Source organism: Octopus sinensis, linkage group LG10 (assembly GCF_006345805.1).
Source record: "Octopus sinensis linkage group LG10, ASM634580v1, whole genome shotgun sequence".
Lineage (NCBI taxonomy): Eukaryota > Metazoa > Mollusca > Cephalopoda > Octopoda > Octopodidae > Octopus > Octopus sinensis.
In genome coordinates, this window is record NC_043006.1 from 21,553,561 (window position 1) to 21,579,330 (window position 25,770).

Sequence of the window (25,770 nt, forward strand, 5' to 3'; positions counted from 1 at the left end):
CCTGCACACCACAATGCGTTGCTACAGATTCCTTCCTTTCCTTTGAATCATAAAGGCTCCTTACGCAGAGTCGATCTGATCCAGTTTTCAAATCCAGTCTTCATATGCTAATATGCTAATTTCCCCATGGCTGAGAGCCTGACAGGTGCTACTAGTCTGTGTCAGAGTAGGCCTGGGAACAATACTGGTCGAGAAATGGTTCTACATTCCTTAAAACTCTGTGATTTCTGTATCAGAGCCCCACTAACGAATGCAGTTTAAAGTCATACCCGTGTCTGGTTTATGACAAGAGGAGATTGAACTATACATTGATATATCCTTACTGTGTCTATTGATTGAGTTTGAGAGATAACGTACCAATCTAAAATTCAAAGATGAATAGTTATCACTTCTACGACATAAACTGCATCTAGAAAATACACCTAAACCACGAGAGTTAACAGTTACTTGGTGTGTTTTATAACTTATTTCAAGTGTTGTGGTCGCGTATTTGCTTCCTTAAAACATTTCTTTATTAACATCGTCCAACTGTCTTAGTTTTCCAAGTTAGCAAAGTTTAAATAGCTCTCAATCATTTCTCTATTTTTCAAAGTAAAATTGATCCCAATCTGACCGGCTTTAGTCCATGCTCCATCCAGTGGGGTGCTCAAGATTTATTTTATGCTAGGCTAATAACCGGTATAAATGCAAGGGATTGGAGGTAGTTTATACCTATTTCTTTATTACCCACAAGGGGCTAAACATAGAGGGGACAAACATGGACAGACATAGGTATTAAGTCGATTATATCGACCCCAGTGCTTAACTGGTACTTAATTTATCGACCCTGAAAGGATGAAAGGCAAAGTCGACATCGGCGGAATTTGAACTCACAACGTAACGGCAGCCGAAATACCGCTAAGCATTTCGCCCGACGTGCTAACGATTCTGCTAGTTTATACCGTTTAGAGGATTACACACACATTTTGAAACATTGTTTGTAATTTGTGATATAGATATTATTATGATTTCTAAATGTTTATGATTTTTTAGTTTATTTACAAGTCATAAATTCTTGTCTTGTTTTCATGATAGTATTTTTGATACATTCGAACGTACTTACAAGCATATACATAAAATAATACATAGCATTATTGTGTATGTATTTGTGTATATATATATATATATATATATAATATATATATATATATATATATATATACATGTGCGTATGCATGTATATATAACTAAACAAGCGTACATGCATAAATACATACATGTATACATGTATATATATATGGTAAATCAAAGCTGGAAGATGGAATATATATATATATATATATATATATATATATATATATATATATATATATATATTATATATATATACATATATATATATATATACATATATATATACATATATATATATATACATATTATATATATATATATCTATATATATATATATTATATATATATATATATATATATATATATAGATATATATATATATATATATATATATATATATACATGTATATATTTGTGTATTGTGTATTTGTGTGTGTGCGTATAAATACATGTGTATAATAATACATGTATTATTGTGTGGCGGCGGGGGGGCATTTTTATATTAGTTAAATTGTAGAAATTAACACTTTGATTCTTTTATAATTTTAACCATGTTTGGAATATAAATTTTAATTTATTTCTTTAAAAAATATTTCTCTTTCAATTTTAATTTCAGAGATGTTTCCAGCTGCTCTAGACATTTTATCGCTCGGAAAATTTGAAGGATTACGCAAGCAACATTGGAAGTTTTTTTATGGTTGTTTTCATAAATAAATGATTGGTTTATGCACAATTTATAATATAGTGTAACGCGCGTGGTGCCAGCCATTGGCGGCTGCAAATTGATTTTTATTAAACATTCAAATATAATATAAAATCAATCATATCAAATGCTGTAGTTTTAAAATCAGAATTTTATTTATTTTTCATCTACTGTTAACCTCAAAATTAAAATAAAAATAAAAATAAAAATGAACTCTTGAAGACCGAGTGAAAAACAAACACCTACAAAACACAAATAATAATAATAATAATAATAATAATAATAATAATAATAATAATAATAATAATAATAATAATAATAATAATAATAACAATCATAATAATAAATATACTTATATACGGACGCACGCACGCTCACACACACATATACACGCATACGCACACACATATACAAACAAAAAGGGGATAATTTTCGTATCCCAGGTCTTTAGCAATGAATCTCACTGGGCATGGAATACTGGACGACAATGAGGCTGAGTTTATTGACAGGGACCTAGGCAGTAATATTGTCTATAACAAAACTAGTAACTACACAGTGAAACGCATGCATCATGCAAGTTTCCAAAAAGAAATCCTTATCCCTCCATATATAGCTATTTTCCTTCTAGCTGTTGTCGGGAATTTACTTGTTATATTGACTCTTGTGCAAAACAAACGCATGCGCACTGTCACCAATGTTTTTCTATTGAACTTGTCAATCAGTGATCTACTTTTGGCAGTATTTTGTATGCCATTTACGCTGATACCAGTATTATTGCGGAACTTTATCTTTGGAGCTACAATGTGTGTACTTATACGCTACCTGCAAGGTAAGGAAACAATCTTGTCACTCAGTGTGTGTGTGTGTGTGTGTGTGTGTGAGCCGTTTCATAATTTGTAATGTATTACCGTTATTTAGCCCAAGTCAGACTATCAAGCAATCCTATGATCAAAGGCTTCATGTTGTTACCATGCGTCTTGCCCTTGTATTTAGGAATACACCATCCTTTATATCCTTCATATTTTTCCCAAGACCATAATGTCTAATTTGAGGAAAATTTGGTGATTATTTTTAGTTCCTTCATTATTTTTTCTTGTTGTCAATGTGATTGCTGTTTCGTTCCATAACATCTTGATCCTTATGCTGTGTTACCAGTTAGCTACAACGGTCTGGTCTAAGCTGGTCTGTGCTCTTATGCTCCCTGTAAACATTTGTTTCATTTGACGATATTTATTGCTCATTTCATTTTCAGCTTTGTATTTCATGTCATTTTCGTATCTATTTCTTGTTTGTATACTGGTTTAATATCTGAGAATGGATATCCAACTTCAACAAACGAGGCTTGTAGTTGTAAGTGTTACGTTGTGAAGTGATTCAATTGGACATGAAGTTAACGGCATTTCATTGGGTTCATAGAAGTAGGAAAAATATCATATTTCTGCCTCATTTTACCAATTTTCTATTTCAATATTGAATATTATAGCTTCAAATTCATTTTATAACGGAAATGTTACATTTACAATGTTTCTTTTCATCAATTCTTGAATTTGTTACTGTTTTCGAAATTATTCATGCGATCTTCTCCGTTTATTGATATAACTTAGCCCTAGGTCATCAAACAGTCCGAAAACCAAAGGTAATCTTGTCGAACCTGTCCCATCACCTAAGGGGCATATGGGACTAGATTTTTTGAAGTGTTCTTCCCATATGACGACAGAGTGTAGTTACTATTCGGTTGAGCGCCCAAAGTTTCGCAACAAATAGAATTATGATCTTTCTTTAAATGTTTCTCCATTATATTTAATAAAAAATAAAACGCATTTATTAAAAGCAATTTGTATATTATAAGTAAGGCAGATATTTTGTCGAAAGCCTGCTAAACTGGAATATAACAGGTACTTTCTTGAGAGCAATACTCAGTGTAGCAGGATTTCAAAGATACAGTTTCTATTATAATGATATATAGGTTTCTATTTTGGACTAATACTGATTTCATCGCTGAACCCTCATCAAGCAGTCCAATGATCAAAGATAACCCAATGGATATCATTCCACCACCCTAGGGGCGTATAGAACTGGATTATTTAAAATAGCCTTTCCATATGACGACAAAGTGTAGTTACTATTCGATAGAGCGACCCAGTTTTGCAACAAATATAATTACGGTCTTTCTTTAGCTGTTACTCCATTTTGCTTAATAAAAAAAGCCTTTATTAAAAGTAATTTGTGTATTATATTCAAAGCAGATATTTTGTCGAAAGCCTGCTAAACTGCTGTATAACATATGCTTTCTCGAGACCGAGAAAGCATTATTTCAAAACTATAGCTTCTTTAAGTTCGATATACACGTTTCTATTTTGAACTAATGCTGGTTCCGTTGCTGATAACAAACATTTATTTATGTAAGAGGAGGAAGTTATCTGAAGTTTACCGAGTAAACTCTAAACTGTAAAGCATGTATGATTATAAAGTGACCTTTGTGTATGTATAGGTAAGTACGCGGGTAAGGGGTAAAGACCCCCTTCGGTCAGGCACTGACCATGGGTTTGCACCTAGAGAGATACCCTCTGAGGCACAAGTCTGGGCAAGGTTGTTTTTATGGAAGACCAGCAGTCGCCCATGCATACCGGCCTCCCCTCTCCACGTCACCGATGTTGTCCAAGGGAAAGGCAAGGGCCGATACAGCTTGGCACCTGTGACGTCGCAACTCATTTCTACAGCTGAGTGAACTGGAGCAACGTGAAATAAAGTGCCTTGCTCAAGAACACAACACGCAGCCCCGTCCGGGATTCGAGCTCACAACCTCACGATCGTAAGCTCGACGCTCTAACCACTGAGCCATGCATGTATTATATAGGTAAGTATGCATATATAAATGTGCGTGGTTTAGAGAAATTCTTAAGTTCCCCCATATTCTTTAGTATCTGTCATTTCTCACAACTGCAGCTGTATGTGTGTGTATGAGTGTAGGTGTTTGTGAGTGTGTGTGTGTGTGAGTGTAGGTGTTTGTGAGTGTGTGTGTGTGTGTGAGTGTAGGTGTTTGTGAGTGTGTGTGTGTGCTGTGTATGTGTGTAAATATGCGAGGGAGAGAATCCTTCCAAAGAAGATCATTGGAGTACACACACACGCCCGTGTGCGCGCCTCCATACTGTATCGAGACACTCGTCTCTAAAAACCGCACGACACAACCATCTCTGCACGAGTGAAGACCCACGGTGATGGTGACTGGTACCTTTTCATTTCTCTGTATAAACGTTTTAATGATTGTTACAGTTTTTCTTTCTTTAAGGAGACAGGTGGGAGTACAAATTTTAGACACAAAAACGATAAATGATATTTCTATGCTTGTATGTAGGTAGGTAGATATATGTATATGTGTATGTGAGTGTATATAGATAGATAGATAGATAGATAGATAGATAGATAGATAGATAGATAGATAGATAGATAGATAGATAGACAGAAAGACAGACAGACAGACAGACAGAGGGATGGGGCAGATCTCCCTTCGTTCATGAGGAACAAACTCAAACACGCACCCACCACGCGCACACATATACACACATATTTATGTATTACAACGAGCTTCTTTCAGTTTCCGTCAACTAAATCCACTCACAAAGCTCTAGTCGGCTCGAGGCTACAGTACAAGATACTTGCCCAGACTCATGTGGCTGGCTATATATATATATATATATATATATATATATATATATATATATATATATATATATATATATATATATATATATATATATATACACATACATAAATACATATATATATATATACATAAATACATATATATATATATCTATATATATATATATATATTATATATATATATATATATACATACTTACATATATATCTATATATATATATATATATATATATATATATATATGTGTGTAATTTTAGAGACAAAACCACTTTGAACTCAATCAACACTGAAAGATTTTATACCCGACCACTCCATAAAATGTTAAAAATTAAATCTTATAATAACTATATTCTGAATCGTGTATTTTCCGTTTATAACACTACACGTGTTTCATGAAAGTACGTCAGTATTGATTAGATACGAGGTATCTAGTTTCAATACTTACTCGGGTCGACATAGTCCCAATCTTCAGGTCTGGATTCCTCAACATTTCTCACTACCCCTACCTCTTATATACTTCCATGATACTCTGTATCTTCGATATAATCTTACTTGACATGTACAAATGAATAGTAATACAAATAATAAATAAAAATAATAACTGAATATTAAAAGTTTAAGGAGTAAAAATTTAAGGAATAAATTTTTATTCCTTAAATGTTTGTATGTGTTGTATATGCTTTGTACGTGTTATATGGGTTTTGTCGCGCTATGAGAACATAAGCCGCTGATAAACCACGCGAATTTTGGCAGTTAACAAAATGGACATGATGTTTTACTCTTCTTGAGTCTCATCAGGGATCACCAAGCCATTTCGATTTTGACTTCATCCAGTTCTCTTAACTTTCTTCTCGGACCTCTTCCCTCTCCCTCTCCTTATCTACTCTTCTCTCCTCCAGTACCTCTTACCTACCTCTCTCTCCATATTTCTCTGTCCTCTATGTCGTATTCTCTCTCTGTCTCTGTATGTGTCTCTCTCTCTCTCCCTCTCACTCTCTCTCCCTCTCACTCTCTCTCTCTCTCTCTCTCTCTCTCTCCTCTCTCTCTCTCTCTCTCTCTCTTTCTTACTATATGTCGCACTCGCAGATTATGCTTTACATTTTCTTGAATATGGCACAACTTTGTCTTCAGTAAAATGAGAGCATTCATTTTCTTAGAAATTCCGAATCGCTGTAGCAATCTCATTGCGTTATCGGAGCGGAACATTTTATTCTACATTGCTTCAATTCCCCTATGTATCGCTGAGAAAAAGGTGTCACTAGATTATTATCTTATCAAGGTGGTGGAGGTATTTAACTTTTATCTACATTTTAATGGAATGAAACCACAACGAAACTGTTTTGTTTAATCCATAGCGAAGTTAGGAGGCACTTGCACACATACACACACATACATACACACACACACACACATGCATTCACACACACACATGCATTCACACACATGCATTCCACACACACACATGCATTCACACTCCCACACATGTATATATGTGTGGATATGAGTGCATGTGTGTATGAGTATGTGTGCAAAGCGTAGGCAGGGATTAGTGCCACTAAGAAAATACGAATTTCGACTGTTTTTTTCCTGATACTTTATCAATTCAGACGTGCAGTACCTAATCAAACAAAATCAATATTTACTTAATTCACCATACAGTTTTGATCATCATATTATATGACGTATTATACGGCCATATTATTTAGTTGTCCGTTGTAAATTTTGTTGCTACTTCTTGATAATTATTATGCAACTATTTGTCTTGCAATCTTTGTCGTTGGTTACATTGTTGTCTCAGTTTAGGCATAATACGTTAGTATTTACTCTTGAGTTTACGTATGATTACCTGTCAAGGCTTCTAAATTCTATATAAACATGGGAAATAGATTTCATATGCCCAAACATCGAATAACGTAAATAAACATATCATTGTTTTGTTATGCTTGTGAGTTGCTAGTGAAACGAAGTTAACGGAAAGGATAGAGAACCGGACAAATGTCTTTTATTAGTTCCACTCCTTTATATTCTGAGTTGATGTAAAGGGCTTCGTCAGTCAATGTTGACCGTGAATCTGCACAGGTATGCGCAGGCCTACGGTATATTTCTGTCTTATTTTTCCTGGTTTTTGTTGTTTTATTTTGCCTTTTGTATTTTGTTGGGGTTTTTTTTTTGCTTTTGTGTTTGAAAAGAATTGACAATTACCTTCGCATTAAAGTATTTTTACACCACACCTCGATGTTTAACCAAAGGAAAGGTCACCAGCTTGGGCCGATACCATTTGGTATCAGTGTCCAATGTCGTCACATACGCTACTGATAGAACACAAAGAACTTGAATAGACACCGCAACAAGGCCATCTTAAAGCATAGGCACATTGAGCTGCTGCTCATATACAGCACAGGTATGAAAGGGCCCAATTCTGATTTATGTAGGCATTTGCTTGTTAATAAATAAATACTACAGGGCCCAGTGCTTTCATTTGATTGAGAACCCATAATTGTGCACCATAAAGAATCTTGCTCATCTCTTTAGCGGTTCTTACAATCCACCGCGCAGGATTCGTAGTGTTTTATCGACCACAAAAGAAAGCAAGATTTTCTATCAAATGCTATAATGGTTCTATTATCAACTGCCTTCATATCTCATCTAATATGAATTGTACTTATCTTTTCTGGGTTGACTAAATCAGTACAAGTCAAACACTTGAGACCAGTAAATCGAATGCGCCCTCATCAAAAATCCTGAATTGTACTAATGTTATGCAAAATATATTTTATGGATGGAAAGTATGACGGTTTAGCGATCATATCTTTTTCCGAAGACATTACGCGAGCCATCTTAATGAAAGTGACTTGAAAAGAGATTACAACTGAGTTTCGTTCTCACTTCGGGAAGAGATATTTTTTCTTGCTAACTACTTTACAACATATACGCGTATAAGCAGCTGTACATGCTTAGGCCGTAGTCTTGTGGTGGTGCCTTTTATAGAAACACTGATGCTACTTATTATAGTACAGCAGCAAATAGTATGGTACGAACAATAGCATATGATGTAATACGGTAGAGTGAGAGCTGTTGGATGTTGCTAGATGTATCAAAGTTATACAGTGAAGCGAGATATACTGCAATTCGTTTGTCATAAATGGTACGGGTAAAAAGGAACGAAACCACTTATATTTAAGTTAATATTTTATTTGTTAAGAGGCTTGTTGTTCTGAGATGTGAAGATTTTAAAACGTGGTCTTCAAGTTAAAGAATAACAGGAACGTTTTCTTCATATAGATGTAGTTTGAAAGCTGCAGCATTAAGCAATGATGAATATTGACTATGCAATATAGACTATGCGATTAATTTTTTTTCATATACACTAATTCGATACGACGACTGTCCTATCGTAGAGTGATGACTTGAAAAATCGAGGTCTCGACGGTGAAAAAATCTGTTTATTTTCCAGTGCATGAACACATAGGCGTAGGAGTGGCTGTGTGGTAAGTAGCTTGCTTACCAACCACATGGTTCCGGGTTCAGTCCCACTGCGTGGCACCTTGGGCAAGTGTCTTCTACTATAGCCTCGGGCCGACCAAAGCCTTGTGAGTGGATTTGGTAGACGGAAACTGAAAGAAGCCCGTCATATATATATATATATATGTATGTATGTGTGTTTATATGTTTGTGTGTCTGTGTTTGTTCCTCCAACATCGCTTGACAACCGATGCTGGTGTGTTTACGTCTCTGTAACTTAGAGGTTCGGCAAAAGAAACCGATAGAATAAGTGCTAGGCTTACAAAGAATAAGTCCTGGGGTCGATTTGCTCGACTAAAGGCGGTGCTCCAGCATGGCCACAGTCAAATGACTGAAACAAATAAAAGAGTAAAAGAGAAAGAGTAATATGTACATACGTAAATACGTACATACTCACATATATGCAGGCATACATACATACATACAGACAGATTGGCAGACAGACAGAAATGTAACTACATGTGTGAGAATGTGTACGTAAATCTAAACATAAAAATCTGCACATGCACTGACTCCAAATATTTTTTATATGGTGCAGAAACGTGGGGGGGGGATGAGAGAGGCGGAAAGGAGGCGAATAGCTGGTGTTTGAGATGAGATGTTTGAGGGCTATGGTTGATGTGACACGGATGGACAGGATGAGGGATGAGGAGGTGCGAAGGCGCACAGGAAGGAGAGAAAACTAACAACCAAAGCTTACAGATGAATGTTGAGGTGTTTTGGCCACAGGGAGAGGATAGATGAGGTATATATACATGTACATGCATATATATATATATACATGTATATATATACATGTATATATATATATATACGTGTATATATACATGTATATATATATATATATACGTGTATATATATACATGTATATATATATATATATATATATATATATTATATATGTATATATATATATATATATATATGTATATATGGCCTGCTCGCTTAGCCAGTGGGGTGGCGTCATTTAAAGGCTAAAACAATGCGAAACGCGACCGACCAGGTTATCAGATGCTGCTACACATCGCTGGTCACAATGCGTTTCGCATTGTTTTAGCCTTTAAATGACGCCACCCCACTGGCTAAGCGAGCAAGCCAACAGAAGAAAGAGAGAGAGAAAGTTGTGGCGAAAGAGTACAGCAGGGATCGCCACCACCCCCTGCCGGAGCCTCGTGGAGCTTTAGGCGTTTTCGCTCAATAAACTCTCACAATGCCCGCTCTGGGAATCGAAACCGCGATCCTACGACCGCGAGTCCGCTGCCCTAACTACTGGGCCATACCTACATATATATATATATATATATACATATATATACATACATATATATATATATATATATATATATATATATATATATATATATATAGATAGATAGATAGATAGATAGATAGATAGATATAGATATATAGATATTTATATATATATATATATATATAGAGAGAGAGAGAGAGAAAGAGAGAGATATATATATAGATATATAGATATATATATATACATATATATATATACATGAGATATGCATTTTTGAAGTTTCGTAGTACACTTATTCCAAAAACACTAACTCAAATTTTATGTATCTTCCAAGAAACGTGGATGTATTTGCACTTTCAAAGGGGCTTTGCCCGGTGTTATAAACCCCATTAGGGAGTTAAATAATATTGTAAGGTGGTGACATTTTGGAAATCGTCTTTGTTTTGTTTCTAGTAGTCACGTTGTTATTTTCATTGAAATCGGAGGTATTTTAAATTTCACGGGAGGTATTTGCCCCGCTTTAAGACCCCTAATCGCAATGGAATGTAAATTTTACGTAGCTCATCATCTTTCTCGTAAAATTTTACAGGAGAACACTTACTTCGTTTTTACGTATCTTCTATACATATATACTTATACATATATAATATATATGCATATATATATAATATATATATTATATATATATATATATATATAAATTCATTTATACACACATATATATACAGAGATATATATACATACATCATATATGGATATATACAAACATATATATATATATACAAGCATATATATATATATATATATATATATATATCATATAATTAAGGGCTAAAGAGGGTTATTCTAAAGCCAAATACACTGTTTTATCCACTTATAATCCGCTTGTTACAGGAAAATTGAAACTGAAAACGGGCAACTAACCTTTAGAAAATTTAAATTTCGTTATCTCTATATTGAATCAATTTCGGACTTAATCTTATAAAAAAGATATATTCCTTCTTCAGTAGAACTTTCGATGGGATATAAATAAAATACTCACGTATGATCATGGAAAAAGCACAAGCTAAAAACATAACTACACTTGAGTACATCACTTATATCTAAAAATAAAAATTCTTTGGTCAGCCTCAGAAAACAACGTCCAGACCTTTCGCCGCTACAAATTGTAATGGTTACCAGTCCTTATATATATATATATAAATTCATGTATACATATATATACATATATATATACAGAGATATATAAACATCATATATGTATATATACACATCATATATGTATATATACAAACATATATATATACAAGCATATATATGTGTGTGTGCGTGTGTGGGCATACAAACATATATATATAGAGAGAGAAACATATATATATATATATATATTATATATATATATATATATATATATAATATATATAATATATATAATGTACTGTTTCCCTGATGGTGAGATCAACAAAAAATTAATGCGTCTGGTGAGAGATAAATATTGTTTAATCGACACAGTACATGCTTCTGGCAGAACCGTTAACACGCCGGGCGAAATGCGTAGCCGTATTTCGTCTGCTGTTACTTTCTGATTTCAAATTCCGCCGAGGTCGACTTTGCCTTTCATCCTTTCGGGGGTCGATAAATTAAGTACCAGTTACACACTGGGGTCGATTTAATCGACTTAATTCGTTTGTCTGTCCTCGTTTGTCCCCTCTATGTTTAGCCCCTTGTGGGTAGTAAAGAAATATATATGCTACTATAAAAACAATACTTATTTTTATGTTTCGTATGTTGAGAAAGGCCATGCCTTTCAATTGACAAACTCAAAGTTTTTTGTGCAAACTCGCTAGCACTTTTAAAATAGGTGTACATATTTTCAGCTCAATCCGACACGTTATATATATGTATATATACATACGCAATAAATATGTACATATATATGCATAAATATGTACATATATATGTGAGGGCGCGTGGCTTAGTGGTTAGGGCATTCGGCTCATGATCGTAAGGTTGTGAGTTCGATTCCCGGCGACGCGTTGTGTCCTTGAGCAAGACACTTTATTTCACGTTGCTCCAGTCCACTCAGCTGGCAAAAATGAGTTGTACTTGTATTTCAAAGGGTCAGCCTTGTCACTCTCTGTGTCACGCTGATTATCCCCGAGAACTACGTTAAGGGTACACGTGTCTGTGGAATGCTCAGCCATTTGCACATTAATTTCACGAGCAAGCTGTTCCGTTGATCGTATCAGCTGGGACCCTCGTCGTCGTAACCGGCGGAGTCTTTTATTATATATACATGTCTACACACGAACACACACACACACAACAAAACACACACACATGCATATATATATATGATGAAGGACAATGATCCTGAAACACGGTGTCCCTAGATGCAGTTCTGGCGGTTGGGGGTGTTTGTCTCCCCTTCGTATATGTATATAAGGACACAGGGAAAAAATGTGTCGAAGCTGTCAGGAGGCGTTCGATGCCTCCTAGGGCTATACAACGGTGGTGTACCCCCTACTGTCACGTTCTTGTTAGATTGACAGTATACAACCATTCTATATATATATATATATATATATATATATATATATAACGAACTAGGAATTGAATGAGAGAAGAAAACGTCAAGTTGAGAAGGAAGTATATAGAAAGTGTGTACTGTTCACCATTGGTAAGATCAACAAAAAACGTACTCTATTTGATGTGAAATATATTGTGTTTATTTAATTAAATATACATGTGTGTGTGTGTGTGTGTGTGTGTGGTGTATGTATAAACACTCACAGAGGAAGGCAGTCAGACAAACAGTCACAGACATGAGGAGAGACACATTGCAAACAGTAAGCATATACAAGTGCCTGGATAATAGTTTACGTTAGGGTTTTAGCAAAAGTGTTTCTCCATTTATTATTTCAATTGGAGCAGGGAAAATATATACACGGACAAAATATGTAATACTAAAATATATTATTTTTTTTTTTAGATATATATCAGCCTATTTGAGAAAGTGGAAATATGGCAGATCTTTTAGCAATCTATAATCAAATCTATTGTTCTATCTAAAAGGTTTTACATCCAATCGCATTATATATCATTTGTAAAATGCATTTTGTATTTTCCGTTTTATTATAAACTATATTGTAGATAATAAAAAAGTACACTGTACACAGTAACACAGGGAAAATGTGTGGAAGCACTCCGTCGGTTACGACGACGAGGGTTCCGGTTGATCCGAATCAACGGAACAGCCTGCTCGTGAAATTAACGTGTAAGTGGCTGAGCACACGTAGTTCTCGGGGATATTCAGCGTGACACAGAGAGTGACAAGGCCGGCCCTTTGAAATACAGGTACAACAGAAACAGGAAGTAAGAGTGAGAGAAAGTTGTGGTGAAAGAGTACAGCAGGGATCACCACCAACCCCTGGCGGAGCCTCGTGGAGCTTTAGGTGTTTTCGCTCAATAAACACTCACAACGCCCGGTCTGGGAATCGAAACCGCGATCCTATGACCGCGAGTCCGCTGCCCTAACCACTGGGCCATTGCGTCTCCACACAGGGAAAATGTACTGTACACAGGAAATATTGTACAGTAGAATTACCATGCGGTTTAAACTGCACGAAACTGGCCAAGCCAATATATAGCGGGGTTTTCTGAAAGCCTTATATTATATTAGGGAAACCTATCTCCGCCTGTCTGTCCATCGCAACATTTATTAGAAGGAAGGAAAGAAGGGGAGGAATCTAAATATACGTCTCAAAGTATTTTTAGGACAGGCACTAAAAGAGAATGACTCTCCCCAGACACAGCAGAATATGCTTCAACACACGAACTCATATAAAGAATCTTGCAAACCAAATCCAAAAACGAAAGAAAAAGTTTTGTTGAGTGAGAAATACAGTGAGAGAGGGAGCGATAGTGTGTGTGTGTGTGGTGTGTGTGTGTGTGTGTGTGCACTTGTGTATCTGCATGTGTGTGTGCACTTGTGTATCTGCATGTGTGTATGCACTTGTGCATCTGCATGTGTGTGTGCATCTGCATATGTGTGTGTGTGTGTGTGCACTTGTGCATCTGCATGTGTGTGTATGTGTCTGTGTAAAAGACAGTGTTGTCATAGTAACTAGCAAATTTTGATTTAAAACTTTGGGAACTTTGAATGTGAGTTTGTCAACACACCACAACACTTATTTCCAAAAGGGCAATAAGAGTATATACTATGTATATAGTAATTATTTTTGGTCGTTTGTCAATGTGTGTTTCTGTGTCTTTCAATACATAGACAACGCAACACAGACTTTAAAAAAATACTTTCACTTTGAATAATTTATAAAGATATGTGAATGGTTAACAGATATTTTTACCGGCAGCGTAGCGACGATTTTCGACTTAGTATGAACAAAGTCTTAGTTATTATATTTTATGTATAATGATACTGACCTCTTGTGTTGTCGTTTCCGATGTGGTTTCGGTTACCTGTTGGGCCTTTTATCGTATATTGCTTCACGGATTTTTCTGTTTCGTTGAGATGATTCATGCTTTTCACACTGTTATCATATTCACATTTCTCTGAAGTTGTGCTATCGAAACTGAAGGTTATGTTCTCAGAAAGGTATCAGGACCTACAGTGTTTTTAATATAGCGCATCTCATTAGCAATATCTTTTTATATATCCTGGTAGAAGTCAGGACACTGTTTTTGTTTAACATACAAGCTGCAAAAGCAAGTAAGGAAGGCCATCAGAAGAATGATTGTAATGTTTCGCCAGAAGCGTGTCTCGCTGAAATCATGTGACAGTGTTCAGTAACCTCCATAATAATAATAATAATAATCTTTTCTACTCTAGGCACAAGCCTCGAAGTTTTGGGGGGAGCGGGCCAGTCGATTAGATCGACCCCAGTACGCAACTGGTGCTTAATTTATCGACCCCAAAAGGATGAAAGGCAAAGTCGACCTCGGCGGAATTTGAACTCAGAACGTCAAGACAGACGAATTACCTATTTCTTTACTACTCACAAGGGGCTAAACACAGAGGGAACAAACAATGACAAACAAACGGATTAAGTCGATTATATCGACCCCAGTGCGTAAAGGGTACTTATTTTATCGACCCCGAAAGGATGAACGGCAAAGTCGACCTCGGCGGAATTTGAACTCAGAATGTAGCGGCAGACGAAATACCTATTTCTTTACTACCCACAAGGGGCTAAACACAGAGGGAACAAACAAGGACAGACAAACGGATTAAGTCGATTATATCGACCCCAGTGCGTAACTGGTACTTAATTTATCAACCCGGAAAGGATGAAAGGCAAAGTCGACCTCGGCGGAATTTGACCTCAGAACGTAGCGGCAGACGAAATACCGCTAAGCATTTCGCCCGGCGTGCTAACGTTTCTGCCAGCTTGTCGCCTTACAATAATAATAATAATAATAATAATAATAATAATAATAATAATAATAATAATAATAATAATAATAATGATAATAATAATCCTCTCAACTGTAGGTAAAAGGCCTGAATTTGGTGGGGAGGGGACTAATCAATTACATCGATTCAGTATGAAAAAAGCACCAGTAGAGCACCGGGGTAACTTATTCAGCTCGAAAACACGGAATAAACTTCAGGGATTTGAGAGCATCGAACCAGCATGTAGTCTGGACCTGGCTCCCTCGGAGCCAGTTTCAGGCTAGCCTTGTTCTGATCCATGAGTCACTTCCGCCACTCGTAAGGCTTCATCAACAAGAGTCGATGGAAGTTTCAGTAAAGGACTTCTTAGCCTCGAACGACAAGAACTGGTGTCAGCATGGTAAAGAGGTGGCTTTACACGTCGTAACATGATGGCCTCTACTTTCTATGTTAGGCTGATTCTGTTGCAGCTTCATGAAGAAAGCAAATAAGTAACCAAAATATTGCAAAACTTTTGACTCAGCACAACATATTAATATTTCTTCTCTCATTTCTTTTGTACTTCTAATTCATCACATTTCCTTTTTGGCGTGTTATCTTTTTGCATTGACTATTAGTTACCACAATGAAGCAAGCTGAAATCGGAGCAGCCTGCAACCCTATTGAATTTTAAATTATTTACATTGCTTATATCATTCTTCAGATTTAAAGTTGACCTTTGGACTCCTAGACCGAACACATTAGTATAAATATCAATTCTATGACACACAATAGCATAAGTTTAGGTACAATACTTTATTTTGTAAAATTTTCATAGTCTGTTAGTAAGCAATAGAGTAGACTTCCAGCCGAGCAAAAGTTATTTTGTCCATATCTAAATAAATTTCAATAACGGAAAATATTCAATTACAATAGAATAAGTTAATTCTAGGTACAATACAAAGCACACCTAAGAGTATTATCACCTACACCTTGACCTCGTAACACCGTTTCCTCTCTGACACACCTAACTTTAAATGAACCTTATATAACCCGCAGACTTTTCTCTTGTCTACACAGTCATGAACAGCCCAGCTGAGGATGAAGCTCAGAGTAGATGGTCAACTTTATATATATATATATATATATATATATATATATGAAAAAACAAGTCAAGATAGAAAATGCTAAAATAATTTTATAACGAACATTTCAGTACCGGTTTCAGTCATTTTGAGACCTTTTCAACTGTAACGATTAAATAATTAAATTTAGAAAAATGAAAAGAAAAGTTTTTTTAAAAGAATATTTGTATAGTGTTCAAATATAAGTGGCATTTTCTTTGTTTCTGCCTTTCTCTGTCTCTCTTGTATATGTATATATATATATATATATATATATATATATATATATATATATATATATATATTCCTTGGGGGCTGAGCAGATTTGAACCGTCTCGAGTATAACAACCAAAACTGCAAATTTAATCTGGAACTCGACTGACGAAAGAAAACTCCGAATGACCCGTCCTTGGTTTTCTTGTCCCTTTTTTGTATCATCTAATTGTCTGGTTATTTTCCGTTCTCCTCCCATTTTTTGTATTCTTTTTTATATTCATACAGCGGCGTACATACACTTTGTTCTCTTATATGTAAGTACATATATATATATATATATATAAATATAAATTTTGTACGACACTTATTTTTTCATTCTTTCATTCTTTCTTTCTATCAGCCCCTTCACACTTATTTCGTTCTTTCCACTCGTCTTTCTTTCGCTCCCTCTCTCTCACATTTTCTGGCCTTCCCTTCATTCTTACCTTCCCTCCTCTCTCGCTTCACTGTCCTTCTCTTCTTTTTTTCTCGTCCCTCCCTAATTCTTCTATCCCTCTGCCTTTACCTTTCTCATCTTCCACGTGACCGGTGTTCGGCCAAGCATGACCCTTCTTTCTTGGTTTGACTACCATCCATGCAACATCTATATTCCTTCCCATGCTTGTCATCTCTTATGTCCCTGCTGTAAGGCTTCACTTCCACACACGCCAGCTTAATTTAATTCGCCCTTAGTCGAAAGATACCTGTTTATGTCCGGTTGTTTGCTTCTATATTTGTGCACCATTTCTCCGGGGTTTTTTTTCGTCCTTGTTTTCGTATACAATTGCTGCTTTCTTCCAAGTAATCTAGTGCTCTTAGCTTAGATTTTCCTTGGGGCTGGCCAGATTGGAGCAATCTCGAGTGTAACCAGCAAAAACAGCGAATCTAATCTGGAACATGACTGACAAAAGAAAACTCCGAATGATCCGTCCTTGTTTTATCTTGTCTATTTTTCGTATCATTTAACTGTATATATACATATATATGCGCATATATATATATATATATATATATATATATATATATATATACATGAATATATATACATATGTATATACATATATAGACATACATATACATATATATAGACATATATAGACATACATATATATAGACATATATATATACATGTACATAGACATATATATGCAGATATATATACATACATATACACATATATATATCTACACATATATATATATGCATATATACACAGTTCTGTGCCATTTATCCCATGGGCTCCTCGCGAGCGTTTGTCGAAAAGTTTGATGTGCATTTTGTTGGAGAATTAAGTTCCTGGATTTTCCTGAAGAGAAGGCTGCAAAATGGTTTCCTTATTCAATCCGAATTAGGGACTTTGCAGCCTTTGAAACATATGTAGAAAATAATAAAAAGGAATTTTGTTAAATCTTCGTTCAGCTCCATTTCTTCCTACACTAAATATATAAACTTCAAATTTCCGCATTAAGACACGGGTTTGAGACCCCATGGTCGTAACCTCAACCGTGATTTTTCTGTTGTGATTTTTGCTACCCAGGTATCGGTTATCTTTTGAATAATCCGTAACAAGATAATTCATTTATCCATTTCAATAATATATATACATATATATATATTTTCATATATATATATATATATACATATACATATACAGTAATTTCCCTTTATTTAACGGTATTTTTTCATAGCATTTTCAAATAGCCAGATAACCGAAGAGATGGTGTTGTGGATTTCCACTTCGGCATCTAAAACTCAGAGTTTTATCTTGACTACCGAGTAAAGTAACATATTATTGTATAGATAAATATCCTCTATTTACATAATATTGAGGTCTCTTTCTTTCTTTTGTTATCTTACCGTTTTATCAATATATATATATATATATATATATATATATATATATATATTATATATATATATATATATATTATATATATATATATATACATACACATATACATGTATATGTGCTTTAGAAGCGTTGAGATGTATTGAAAGACAAGGAAATAATTTCATTCTCAAACACAGGATAATGCTAATAATATAGCATGAACAGGATGAACTATACAAATTTTGCAAAAAAAATCTGTTGGCGGCCACCCATGAGACTCGAACTCACAACCCTGTGATTACGCGTCCATTGCACGTATGTAAATAGATATATAGATATATGATAGATGGATAGATAGAGAGAGAGAAGAGAGATATCCACTCTACACCGGCGTACTGAGTTCTATGCCAAATAACGGATGCGTTATATGCAGTATATTGCTGATATTCTACTACCGTTACATTATTCTACTTATGCACATACACATACATATACACATACACATACGTATGCACACACATACATATACACACATAAATATATACACAAACTAGAAAATAGTGTTATGAATTTTATGTAAATCAAAATCGAAATTTCTTTCCATGAAGTTCAGTGTTTCGAGATGTGGGCTCGTATATGCATGTGAGTGTTTGCGATTGTGTGTGTATGTGTGTACTTTTGTGTGATTACTTATATGCATACATGTATATATATATTTTAAAAATATATGTGCTTCGTGTCTGTGTTTATGTGTGTGTTATTGCATGCGTATGAGTGTGCATGTGTGCGCGCTTTCTAGATGGTTTTTTGTTTGTTTGTTTCTTACGAGGATCGCTATGCTAAAAAGTGAGTTTCATATCAAAAGTGTGTAAGGAGAAGTAGCGTTAGTGCTATTCTAATAGAATTTGGAAAGATTTGAAGTAAATATATTTCAGATACACAAAGAAAAAAGCTAGAACTTTCACTACGTCCTGGCATTCTTGTAATTGAAAGTTTGCATGCAATGCTTGGTACAGCATTTCTGTTATATTGCTCCCTAATCTACGTAACTTTTTTCAAACTACGACTACCGGTAAATGTAATACCGAAGCTTGTGACACACAGCTGCTATTTAAATCATGGCCGTCAACGCTTTCAATATATATACTGGGAGGATTATGTCTTGTTTACACCATTACTTCCCACCATTATTAAATATGTTTCGAATTGAAACTACTTATATTTCTTTTTATAGAGAAACACTAGAAAACAAAATTTATGCCTTTTTTTTTTCCTGCATAGAAACGATCGAAAGAATTTCCGCCAGATATTAGGAATAATGCCACGGATTTCCAAAGTCCATTGAAAATAGATCGACACACATTTATATTTTTTTACGACATTACACCGTGCAATCATTTGTAAAAGCTATTGGGTTCCACTATATTTTTCACGTGTTGTTTGGCGATTTTTCATGTTTTAACTGTTACACACATCAGCGATTGTTGCAAATCTTGGCTGTTTGAAATGGTAAAAACTATAGAGCGTGATATTTATGCAGCTTCTTATGTCAAAAGACAGAGTGAAAATGAAAGAGAAAGAGAGAGAGAGAGAGAGAGAGAGAGCATAAGAGACAGATAGAGCTAAGTCTTTCTATGTAGCTAGATATCAACACACGTACACACATGTGTACGTAAATACATACATATGTACATCCATACATATGTACATACAATTGCACATACATACATAGAATTACATATACATAGAATTACATATACATATGGTACAGGTACAGTACACGTTGACATACACATATACACATAGAATCACTCACAAACAGTAATGAAGGACAGTGTTTATGAATCAAAGGAAAATACACACCCACTGTGATCCAAACACATATATATATGTAGACATGCGCGTACATACACACACACACACACACACACACACACACACACACACACTCATGCACGTACAGATATATGTACATATGCATACACCAATCAAATCAGATATCGACAAATCCCTATGAATTGTCTTAGCTTAAACGAAAGAGCTTGCTATTTTGTTAGTGGACGGCTTGAACTTGACAAAAACAATAAATGCCAAAGAATAAAATGCATACATATAGATAAATATACATAGATGTACATACACACTGACATGCATACACATACGTATATAAATATACATACATTCCTACACACAAACGTACGTGCATGCATACATACATACGTGCATACATACATACATACTACATACATACATACATACGTACATACATACGTACGTGCATACATACATACATACGAGCATGCATACATACATACATACGTGCATGCATACATACATACATACGTGCATGCATACATACATACATACATACGTGCATGCATGCATACATACATACGTGCATGCATACATACATACATACATACGTGCATGCATACATACATACATACATACATACATACATACATACATACATACATACATACATACATACATACATACATACATACATACATAGTTCAAATGTTTATAATGTAGCAAGCTATTTTGGTAACAGGTTACATATAATACATATATTACAGTATTTGGAACTGCATGAGATCTTTCGGTCACTGGCATAAAGCCTTCAGAACACAAGAAAATAGAAAACCGAACAACGCAATTATTTAGAGCTTCGTTCAAATCAAAAAATCTTGATGATTCCTAGTAACTTATTGCACTCTTGGAAACATCACTGAATATATCAGTGTAATGCAACAATGTATCAAAGAAAATCTGTGGACAGGACTAATGTAGGTATTCGATAACATTATCGAATATCTAAATTTCTATGCTTCTCTGTACATTCTATAGAAGGAGCACAAAATAAACGATTATGTGAGGGGAAAACGTTATTCCACCTCTTTAAGTAAACAGAGATATGTATCTGCAAGGGCAAAAAAAATATGAACCGGCCTAGTCTAGATACGTAATTCTTTCTTGTGTTAAACACCATCTTGCACAATACGATCGAGGCCCAGATAACTTGATGGTATGAGCAGGAGTCTTCTTGATTCATTCTGGAAGCAGATAGACGGAGCGGTTCTTAACGAACTGGGTCGTCCTACATGGCAACTTGGAAAGTCTTAGCAGTAAATGTAGGGTGTTTACCAAATCTTGGGCAAGCTTCTCAGAGAGAAGTTTACATCAGCATTACATGACAGAAAATATTTGTCGATTATATAGAGCCGGTAGCATAAAGTGTCAGTCAAATACCGGGTTGATTTACTTGTCTATACACTCCCCATCCTAAATGCATGATCTTGTGCTTATCTATATCTCTCTTCGGGATCCTCTCCGTTGTTTATGTGCTCTGATCAACGATACACTGGCGAGCAGATAAAAATAGTGCTTACGTCACTTAAGACTCCGTGAAGATTGATTTTTGTTTTGTTTTGAATTTTTGTGTTCATGGATTTGATTTAATTTTGTTTTCTGGTTTGACATTAAAAGTTGATCAAAGCACAATATTTTTATTTCTTGGAATCAAAATGGTGGGGAATCAAATGAGAAAATAATTCATACTTAAACTGAAACGCAATTTCGAATTCGATTTTAAAACTGAAATTCTATTTGAATTGTTAAGAAAAAATATTTAAGATTCAACTTGTATTCAAATTTGAATTTAGCAAGTCTTCTTACACTTCCAGTTTATAGAAGCATTGCCGCAATATAAATTTGAAACTTCAAAGCAAACAAAACTAAATGGTAAAACTGAATCAAATGGAAACCTTAAAGCACTCATGAATAACATCATTACACACATTTTGGTGCATAACCAATACAGATAATGAGAAGCAATAAAGGATCAAAATTAATATCTCTTTACATCATCAACAAACCACACCACATACCCAACAAAAGTAATTACAAATCTCCTCCAAATATACTTTCCGCTCCGCATATCTGCCTGCAATCCCAAATAATTCCCCTCTCTACCTCAACTATCAGCTCAAACACTTTTCAAAAATCTCTTCAAAGTAAAACAGAAATAGAAAACACAAGCTACCCTAAACTATCAGCTTGCCTCTTTTCCTTCAGCTAGACACAAGATAATATAAATATGAAAGACACAAACCTAAAACCTTTTACAAATTCCTGGAATATTTTGCATCTGAAAGAAATAGAGCTCTGATAATTATTTTCAACTACTCGTGCCAATATACACAAATTCAAAAGTCTGGAAACTTGGTGGTATGATAGGAAGTGTCTTCTAATTTGCTTAATTGTCATTCAAAAGCGAATATGACCTGGTAGCTTGTACCTAGCTTTCACTAATTGATTAGATACCTATGTACAGCCATGGTCAAAAGTTTGGAACACTTTTTACAATTAAAATTGTTATACGCTTATACAATTCAATTCAAATATAACTTTGGGCATTTAATATAAACATTCTAATTTTTCATACTTATGTTTCATACTTTTGGCCAAGTAATAATATATTGCAAATTAAATATAGCTTTGTGTATTTGATATAAAAATTCTAATTTTCAGACCTATGTTCCAAACTTTTGGCCATGACTGTAGATGCGAGCAGACGTAGATACCCTCTTAGTACCCGCATCCTTGGTCCACTGATAATGACGCACTAGCAGCCGGTACATATTTACATTCTAATGACTAGAGCTACGTGAGGTGATGTACCTTGCTCAATGTCAAAACACACCGCCCAGTCTACAAATGAAATCTACAGACATGATCAAGAGCCTAACTCCCAAAATACCTGGTCACGCAGCTTCATAGCAAATGTTAAAACTAAAAAAAGAAAGGAGTTCGAAACAGAACCTCTTTGACCTGTCACTCTCCTGTTCATGGCATCAAAACATTTTGAAAATCCTGCTCCATCTTACAACATCGATTCAAAACGGTATTCTTACCGACACACTACTTTGGAAACATTTCAAAGAATAGATGACAGTTACCACAGCAGAACATTTCTATTCATACACAAAGTTCTCAGACAATTAGTGATTAACACAAAATCCTAAATCGCGAACACTCTCACGCTGCCAATCCTTGTGTAATGTACAATAACAATTTTCTAAAATTTTAATTTAATTTTTACAATTGTTTTGAATTTTTTTCTTTTTATTCATAAGAAATCTTTATTAATTTCCTTTTGTTCTTCTTATGAAGCATTCAAGTAAATTTTATATGACATGAATACAACAGATTAAAGTATATTAATTGTTTTTTTACCTTTATTGATACAACATAAAAGGGAAACCAACAAATCCAGCCGGTGGGATTTCAAATAAAAGCATAGTAGAACAAAGCAAAACTCTGCAAAAGATATCATCTGCTGCTTTGGCTTTTTCTATCAACTCACTACATTTTTTTTTTTTTTTGATAAAAAAAATTCATTAAGAAAAATTTTTAGTTGGTTCCAAGAAAAAAAATTATATTTCCAGCTAAGTAGCCTTTTGTGCGAATTTTTAATTATTCTGTATTATTCACGAAACTTGCACGTCAAGATTAGATTTTTAGTTAACCTTTGCAAAGATCGTGTTAATGTAACTCCAAAATATGGTGTTCTTACACGCAATCCTACTCATTCTGTAGAGAAGTTGGTCTAAATTTCTACTGTGAAAAGAAATAATGAATTATAAGTTTTGTTACGGTTAAATTGACAACGTTCTCATTTTGTTTCGTATAATTGATTCTTAGATGAAGTTGACTGGAAAATTAGACGAAAACAATAATGGAAATTTAATAATTCAGAATTATAATTATAGGATTCACGCAGTTTCTCATCAATCCCAAATAAAACAAAAGAAAGAAAGAAAAAATAAGAGTATGGAAAGGAAACAGTTATTTTCATAATTCGCTAGTGACAAAACGGACAATATCATAATACAAGCAAAAATATATATCTGCAAGAAATAAAAACCAAAAATATCTTATCAAAGTTCGTTCAGGATCAATGAAGCTTAACAATGTAGTATAAGCTTATATGTAGTATAAGTAAGATGGAATAATAAAAGCATGAAATATTTAGTATTTTTATTGAGATGGAGAAATATAAACTAGTTGATCAGTTGCATATATAATATTTTAGCATAGGTATAAAAGCCCATATATCTATCAAATGTACCTGTAGAAGAAATAGTTAACATATTTGTGTAACGAACTATCAATATGTATGTATGTCCAACAGCCTGTTAGGGTGTTGGTCCATCTATTCCTTCTATGGATATAGTGAATACATGTGTGTGTGTGTATGTATGTGTGTGTGTGTGTGTGCGTGTATGTGTGTACGAATGTATTCATTATATTCATAGAAAGAATAGATAGATTGGCTTCCAAACATACTGACGGATATATATATTTCTTTATTGCCCACAAGGGGCTAAACATAGAGGGGACAAACAAGGACAGACAAACGGATTAAGTCGATTACACCGACCCCAGTGCGAAACTGGTACTTTATTTATCGACCCGGAAAGGATGAAAGGCAAAATCGACCTCGGCGGAATTTGAACTCAGAACGTAACGACAGACGAAATACCGCAAAGCATTTCGCCCGACGCGCTAACGTTTCTGCCAGATCGCCTATGTACTGACGGACATATAGACACACAGTAGCCGCTGTTAGGCAGAGCATCGTTATAGTAGAGGAATACCGTATCAAATATTCGTTTAGAAGTTTTTTTTTCTAAATTTTTCAAGAGTGCGGCCATCATAGCTACGAGATATTCGCAACCCGCCATCTCGGTATAACAGCAGTCATACGATCCTATCTATACATAAAAAACCCATCTGTATCTGATTTTTTAACCTATGCTGAGTCCTTACTAAATAGAAGAGTGTTTTCTCGCAAGCATGATAATGTCCAGGTCTATTTGGTTTATATCAATCGCATTATCGAGCAACGA

General features: G+C 34.7%; 1 protein-coding gene across 1 annotated transcript in view; it reads left to right on the forward strand.

The window, feature by feature from the left end:
• The first annotated feature begins 2,122 nt into the window (after window positions 1–2,122).
• Window positions 2,123–25,770, forward strand: part of LOC115216603 (cholecystokinin receptor type A-like) — a 232,114-nt gene continuing 208,466 nt past the window's right edge. Inside the window, exon 1 of the mRNA XM_029786076.2 lies at window positions 2,123–2,645. Coding sequence (XP_029641936.1) covers window positions 2,270–2,645 — 376 coding nt within the window. The 5' untranslated portion in view covers window positions 2,123–2,269. The remainder of the gene's footprint in view (window positions 2,646–25,770) is intronic.